We start from the raw sequence: 7168 nt of genomic DNA, 5'->3' as shown, positions 1-7168 counted from the left end.
CTCTCAAGTTCTCACAACAGATGGTAAATTTGTTGCTGTTACTATGTCTTGTGTTATTAAAAAACTAGAAAATTGGGACTGGCGAGATGGCTCAGTAGTTAAGAGCACTAACTGCTCTTCCAGAGGTCCTGAGTTCAATTCCCAGCAACTACATGGTGGCTCACTGCCATCTGTAATGAGGTGTGGTGCCCCCTTCTGGTGTGCAGGTGTACATGGAAGGAATGTTGTATACATAATAAATAAATAAATCTTTAAAAAAACTAGAAAATTTATCTGAGTTACAAAGGTCTGAGTAAGTTATTTAAGGTTTGTTAAAGATGAGACATAGACACGATATGCGTGATATTAAAATTACTAAGGTTAAAGTTCAGATGTACTAAACTTTTTTGGTATCAAAGTTCAATATATTGAACCATGCTCAGAGCAATGGAGATAAAAAGTGTTTGGTTTTTGCATAAGCTTCACCTCAATGTTACACAGTGATGAAAAGTACCTGCTGGCTGTTAAAGACCTGATGGAGGAAGGTCATTGGTTAATTAAATAAAGAAGCTGCTTGCCCTGATAGGTTAAAACATAGGTGGGAGGAGTAAACAGAACAGAATGCTGGGCGGAAGAGGAAGTGAGGTCAGACTCGACAGCTCTCCTCTCGGGGGCAGACGCCTCAGAGAGACACGATGCTCTACTCTTGCGGGCAGAGGCGAGAGCTCTGCTCTCTGAGGCACACGCGATGAAGCTCCGACCCAGGATGGATGTAGGCTAGAATCTCCCTGGTAAGCCACCTTGTGGGCTACACTAGAAATGGGCTAGTCCAGGAACGAGAGTTAGCCTAGAAGAGGCTAGGTAGAAATGGGCCAAGCAGTGATTAAAAGAATACAGTTTCCATGTAATTATTTTGGGTAAAGCTAGCTGGGTGGCAGGACACAGCCCACCGCTCCTATTTCAACAAAGACCCATACTAGCAGGCCACATTGATGGGACTAGAAGGATGAAAAGGGAGAGTATTGCTCTCCTTACCCTCCAAAGTCAGCTAGGTCCAAGGGGACTGTAGGCTATCCCTTAAAATGTTCTGTAGCTCTTGTTCATGGAGGCCATGGAGACCCAACTCAGTGGCTCCAAACAGTTTATAAAGAGGTTCAGCACAGAGAAAATCATGCTTCCAAGGCAGCTCTGACTTAGCCTCCCATAGATGGAACAGATGGTAAAATGGAGTCTAAATGACTCCGGAGGGCAAGATCCTTCACTGCTTGACAGAAAAAAAAAACCCAGTTAATTTTGGCCAACTACATCGTCTTAAGCACCTGCCAGGAAAGAACAGAGACCGAAATGACTTGTGTTTCTGTTACGGTCCAAGAGGTGCTGCTGCTCCCCAGACATTAGACTTAAATTCGTGTGAAGCGTTACTTAGACAGCTGTATATTACTAATGGCTTCCTTCTTAATAAGGAAAATGCTGCCCAGATATAAGAGGCTTCACACTTTGGCTCAATTTAACACGGCAGGGTCTATCCAGAGCCCAGACAGTCAGGTCCACTTATTGGTTTAATCTAAAAACCAAATAACGCTCAAATTTCTCCTCTCTCCCTCTCTAGAAGCCATCTGAGAGGGAGCTCACACCGTGAATCTAGTCTCTGTAACAGCATCATGGCGTCTGAAAGCAGACCTGAGGTTCAGCACTCTGGAGACCAGTCTTCGAGGCCTAAGAAACACAATAGTGGCCAAACAGATGGAGGGAGAAACTTGTGAGCCTATCAAACTATTTCAATGGACTTTGATTTGAACGTTGAAAAAGTTATCTCTGTTGTGGTTTCTCCTGGATCCCTGCCTCAGACTATTTTTCAGGGTTTCTCGGTGTAGCCGTGGCTGTCCTGGAACTCAGAGATCTGCTTGTGTCTGCCTCCTGAGTACTGGGATTAAAGGCGTGTGCCACCCCCACATGGCCCTGCCTCAGACTCTCAAGGCTAGGAATTTTTGTCTTCACTTCTCCTTCATATTTCTGTCCAGGCACCAGACAAGGACCTCCTTTGCTCCCTATACCTGAATGTCATACAAAGAAACCACCAATACACTTTGGGGTCTTTTAGACAGGCCCATGGGAGGGGCCTTCTGACTGCTATGCCCAATGACCCCTTCCAGCTGGAAAAAAGAACAGACCAGCCATCGCCCCGATTCCATAATGACAGTTAAGGTTACCTCTTCGAAAATGGGGGGGGGGATGATTAAAAATTGTATAATACAGAGATGAGAATTGTGAGAACCCCTTTTAATATCGAAGGTAGTCAGTTTGATAAAAGCCCATATTTTCTGAAGCTCCCCCTTCCTTTTTGCTAATTCATCAACCACGCCAGAGTGTAAAGCTGAGATTCCACCAGTGGGGATGAGATGCGGTCATCACTTATATCAGGGATGAAAGACACAGACCATCGCGGCCAAGTGTGCGGCTTGCAACCCCAGTTTGGGTTCTGGCACGCCTTTCCTGGGAAAATAAATTCCTTAACTTTGCATGTTCCTTGTGGGATACTGAGATCACTCTTTTCCAACACAGACCCAGGGCCTTAATTCGTCCCTCAAACATTTGTTGGTGCTCCTTTTCTCTGTGGAGATAGCTCCAAGTCAGAGGGATGGGATAGGAGGATACAGGAAGATAGAACAGCTCTGACACTGTGTCTAGGAAGATAGGTGTGTGTGTGTGTGGGGGTTGTCAGATGACCAGGGCTTTAGAGCAGTGATTTCGAAACTGACAAAAGTCAGATTAGCTGGGAGGTTTAGGGTATTTTGTGAGTCAGAGCTGGGGTCTCCAAAACATGTACTGGTCAGGCTGAGTGGCTTTTAGTAATGGTACAATAGAAAAAAAAATCTTGGTAGTGGGCTCAAGAAACATGAACCATGCTTCTGATTTACCCTGAGGCAATGGACATGGCACTGGGACACTGGGCTGGATCAGCAGCTGCTCCTCTTCTCGCAGATCCAGCCGTCCTTCTCATTGCTACATGGTGCGTCATTCCACAGCCCCGAGTGTAGCATCATGACACAGTCCTCACGTCCTCTGGAATCGTTGGGCTCTCCAGAGTTCCAGTGACTGCGGTGGTTCAATAGGGAGTGTTACTGGGAATCTGGGCTGGCGATAGACCTAGGGTCCAGCCTCCCTCCCCGCCTTGTTGCTTGACTCTGGCATAGACACCCTGAATGTCTAATTTGAGTTTATATTACAGTGAGCATTTGTAAGGGCTCAGAATTGAACTCTTAGCCAATTCCAGGGTTTAGCTTTTCCACTCTTAAAAGGTTAGTTCAGGGACTGTGGAGATTGCTCAGTGGAAAAGAATCCTGGTTGTACAAACATAAGGACTTGAGCTCAAACCCCAAACCGTTACATAAAAATCCAGCTATGGCTGTGCATGTGTTTGTAACCCTGGCAGGGCGGGGTTTTCTGGCTCTCAGTCAACCTAGATCCAGGTTCACTGAGAGACCCTGTCTCAGTGGGATAAAGCAAGGAATGGTAGAACAGACTATCCAGAGTTCTCCCCTAGCTTTTGCATGAGCATGTGTGGGTTTGCAAGCTACCCATGCACCATATACACACTTGCCAAAGCACCAGCAACAATCCTCTCCTAGGAATTAGTCTTTAGACATATCCCAAAGCATTTTTCCTAGGGTCTAACTTTACCCTTCCGAATCTCTCTTGGAGCCGTCTCCTTACCTGAAGGTGAGTGAGACTCCATCTACCCACTGGTAACCTTGAATCTTGCCGAGGTGGCGAACTGTCCTCAGACCCAACCAGTAGCCTCGGCCCCGAGTGCGCTGACTCAGGAAGCTCTGGAAGGGAGTAGAGATGTCATCTGGCCAAGTCTGCTTGACATCCCGGGCCACACCAGATCAGGTGAACTCTGATTCTCCTCTGCCAAGTCCCAGCAGCATACCTGCTCATCCAGGTCTTTGACAATCACCAAGTGGGCACCATGGACTGAACAGAAGCTCTGTGCTGTGTTCCATATAGCCTGAGTCTCAGAGAAATAGTAGCAGGATCCTTGGAAATGTAGCCATGATGTGGGGCACTTCTCACAGGATTCTGTTGGGTGGTGAGGGTCAGAGAGACGAATTGTTATCGAATGAGGCCATTGGAATGCCATGGAGGGTGTTGTATACCAGAGAAACAAGGTTTAGGTCAAAAGGCACATCTGGTAGAAAGAGAAGCCTTGAGAACCCCAGACAGGGCCCACTCTCTCCCATCCTCAGTCTTCTCTCTGGCTCACTGTTTTGTTGCTTGACAGCCTCCAATGCCTGGAAGAGCTCACTGCGGATGTCTTCACGATCTCTGGCTGCTTTAGCCAAACTCTGGGTCACTACAGGGTCAGAACGGTGGACAATTAGAGCGGGAGTTGGATTGGGACTTATGTATAGGTCAAGATCTATGTCCAGTGCCAGTTCATGGTTGGTATCAGGGTCAAGAATAACTTCAGTCTGGGCGTGGTGGTTTCAGCTACTTCTGAAGGCTGAGACAGGAGGATTGCAAGTTCAAGGCTAAGTTGGGCTACAGAGTTTAAGTTCATCCCGGGCAACTTAGTGAGACCCTGACTCAAAATAAAATATAAAATATGTGTTGGTGATAATTTTGGTATTAGAGCACCTGCCTAGAATCGCCCAGTGAGGGCTGGGGGAATGGTTCAAAGGCAGAAGAACACTTGCTTAGGGTCACACAGTGAAGAAAGCCTGCCTACTATGTGAAGCCCTAGGTTGCATCACCAGGGATCTGAGGGTCTAGGACTGTACTGCCAAGAAGGGGCGTGGCTATGGTTAGAGGCGAAGGTCAGGGGTCAGGGGGGTCATGTTCAGCTTCAGCTCTCACCACGCTCTTGCAGTTCTTTAAGGGCGCTCTCCTGCTCCATCAGCTTTGTCTGTGTGTTCTTAAACTCAGCGAGTGTGGTTTGCAACTGCGCTTTCATCCCGGAGCCTATGTGGGGATGGAGCGACCTTTTGAGACCTGCCAGTGTCACCCACCTGTCCCGTTTCCCAGCCCCACAGCTCTCAAGCCTCCACCAGGCCCGTTTCTTACAGCAGTTCCCGCAGGCTCCGACATCTTCTTTCAGGGCACTCAACATCATCTTTTGCTCTGAGACTGGAATGAATTCCCCCCCAACACACTAGGTCAGGGGACACCCTTCTCCAATCCAGGTTCAGCCCCATTTCCAGGGGTCTCAGCTAATTCACTACCCAATTTCGGAATCCCCGGCAGTCCCACCTCCTACCGCCAGGGGACGCAGACGCCCTGTTCTGCACTTCGCACGCACCGTTTGTCTTTAGCTGGTCCTGGTGGCTGAGCAGCGCCCTGCGCTCGCTGGAGGCTGCAGAGAGAAGCAAGCAGAAGTTGGGAACCTTCCGCTTTCCTAGAGTGTGTGAGGACCCGTGTTTGGTATCCACGGAGGCACAGTCCAGGAATACAGCACTCGGGCACGGAAAGGAGACATGCATAGTGCATACATACAGCGCCAAACAGACACATGTTTGGTTTACTCTAAAGGTTCTTAACCTTCCTAATGTTTCGACCCTTTAATATTTAATAACCACCTCATGTTGTGGTGACCCTCCAACCATAACATTATTTTCTTTGCTACTTCATCATTATAATTTCGCTACTGTTCTGACCCATAATGTAAGCATATGTTTTTTGATGATCTTTGGGAATGCCAAAGCGTCGTGACTCACAGGTTGAGAAACTCTGGTTTATACTTACTGACGTCCAGGATGCCATCTGGTGCGCCACAGAGGGAACAAGTTTGTGCCTTCCCTGCCAGGTGGCATACAACTTGTTCCGCGTTAAAGGATCATTGTCATGGGCTGGAGAGATGGTTCAGAGGGTTAGAGCGAGCTGCTCTTCCTGAGAACCCAAGTTCAATTCTCAGCACCCACATGCGACAGCTCACGACTGCCTGTAACTCCAGCTCTAGGGAAGTTGATGTCGTCTGGCCTCTGTGGGCACTTGCACACGCGTGTCACACCCTCACGCAGGCACATACATGTACACATCAAGAGAATCACTCACCCTTGGACAACAGGGTGCTCAGAATGAGAGTCCATAGCACTGTGGCCACCAGCAAAGCCAAGACCAGGAAGGAAAGCCTTTGTTTGTAGTACTCCCAGCGTCCCAACTGCCCTAGGAGAACACCGAGGGATTCTTGATTCCTCCAGGTTGGGTTAGAATTCTATGCCAATGTAGCTGGGTCTATGACTGGAATAACACCTGTCCCCTAACCAGGCTTCCTGGGGAGACTCAAGGGTTGTCCTACCCAGCCCTTTGGGTCCCGGGGAATCCTCCACACCCAGGCTCTACTCTTCCCCACACCCTGGGTGCAGGCACTGCCCTTCTGCAGTCCTGTCCGTACATTGGTGGCCCCTCCCCTTGACATTAGGACTCACGGAGGAAGATGAGGTGATCCCTTCACTCATACCTCTGGGGACCTCCTCGATGGCGCTACCCAGCTTGCTGTATCCACCAGCGTCCATGATGGTGGTGGGATCCAGCCCGGGACAGAGATATAAATTTAGGTCCCCACCCTAGTCCCATCCTATCTCTTTTCCTTCCTTCCTTTTCATTTCCATGGCCTCAGTTCCTTAGGAACCCAGCCAACGGCCAGTCACAGTGCTGGGAAGGCTGGGGCTGGGAGGGGCAGCTCCAATCTGTGCGGCTTGGTCATTGCAGCTGTATTTCCTCGGTGCCAGGAGCTTCTCTTCAGAGTTGTTCTCTCTCCCACACACACATACAGAAAAACTTGGGGTGTTGTTATCCAGGTGCCGCCTATCTTTTTAAAAAACACTTTGCATTTTATTTATAGTGTATGTCTGTGGTGCCGGCATACGAGTAGGGGTCCCTCTGAGCTCCACTCACAGGACAACCTGAGAGAGAATTGTTTTTCTCTCTCTACCATGTGCGCTTTGGAACCCAAACTTGGCAGCAAGTTCCTTCATCTGCTGCTCTGTCCTGTCGGCCTCCATCCACCCTTCTTCTGAAACAGGGTCTCTCAATGGCCAGGAACTTGCTACGTACTATAGGCTGGCCATCAAGCCCCAGAGCCCCACCCGTGTCTGTCACCTCAGCACTGGGGTTGCCCCACACCAACCGTCTCTGTTAGGGTAGCTACTGGGGATCAAATTTAGATCCTCATGCTTGCAAAACAGAC

The 7168-nt window shown here is 48.8% G+C and overlaps 1 protein-coding gene across 1 annotated transcript; it reads right to left on the bottom strand.

Annotated features, from left to right (window-relative positions):
• Window positions 1-2244: 2244 nt before the first annotated feature.
• On the bottom strand, window positions 2245-6500 carry Clec4g (C-type lectin domain family 4 member G). The gene is made up of 10 exons (XM_005366967.2): window positions 6440-6500; window positions 6034-6144; window positions 5282-5335; window positions 5047-5109; window positions 4840-4944; window positions 4247-4336; window positions 3914-4062; window positions 3694-3809; window positions 2898-3075; window positions 2245-2472 (listed from the first exon to the last, which is right to left on the bottom strand). The coding sequence occupies exons 1-9, from the start codon at window positions 6492-6494 to the stop codon at window positions 2937-2939; spliced, it is 882 nt and encodes a 293-aa protein (XP_005367024.1). The 5' UTR covers window positions 6495-6500; the 3' UTR covers window positions 2245-2472; window positions 2898-2936.
• Window positions 6501-7168: the final 668 nt, after the last annotated feature.

The sequence above is a fragment of the Microtus ochrogaster genome, unplaced genomic scaffold, assembly GCF_000317375.1.
Source record: "Microtus ochrogaster isolate Prairie Vole_2 unplaced genomic scaffold, MicOch1.0 UNK15, whole genome shotgun sequence".
Classification (NCBI taxonomy): Eukaryota; Metazoa; Chordata; class Mammalia; order Rodentia; family Cricetidae; genus Microtus; species Microtus ochrogaster.
The sequence above is the reverse complement of the archived record's forward strand: the minus strand, read 5'-3'. Positions and strand labels throughout refer to the sequence as shown.

Coding starts and splice junctions, on each gene's coding strand:
- Clec4g (XM_005366967.2), bottom strand. CDS start 6,494: ATGGACGCTGGTGGATACAGCAAGCTGGGTAGCGCCATCGAGGAGGTC. Junction 5,336..6,033: donor GAGCACCCTGTTGTCCAAGG/GTGAGTGATTCT, acceptor TTCTCTCTGCAG/CCTCCAGCGAGCGCAGGGCG. Junction 5,110..5,281: donor GGACCAGCTAAAGACAAACG/GTGCGTGCGAAG, acceptor AATTCATTCCAG/TCTCAGAGCAAAAGATGATG.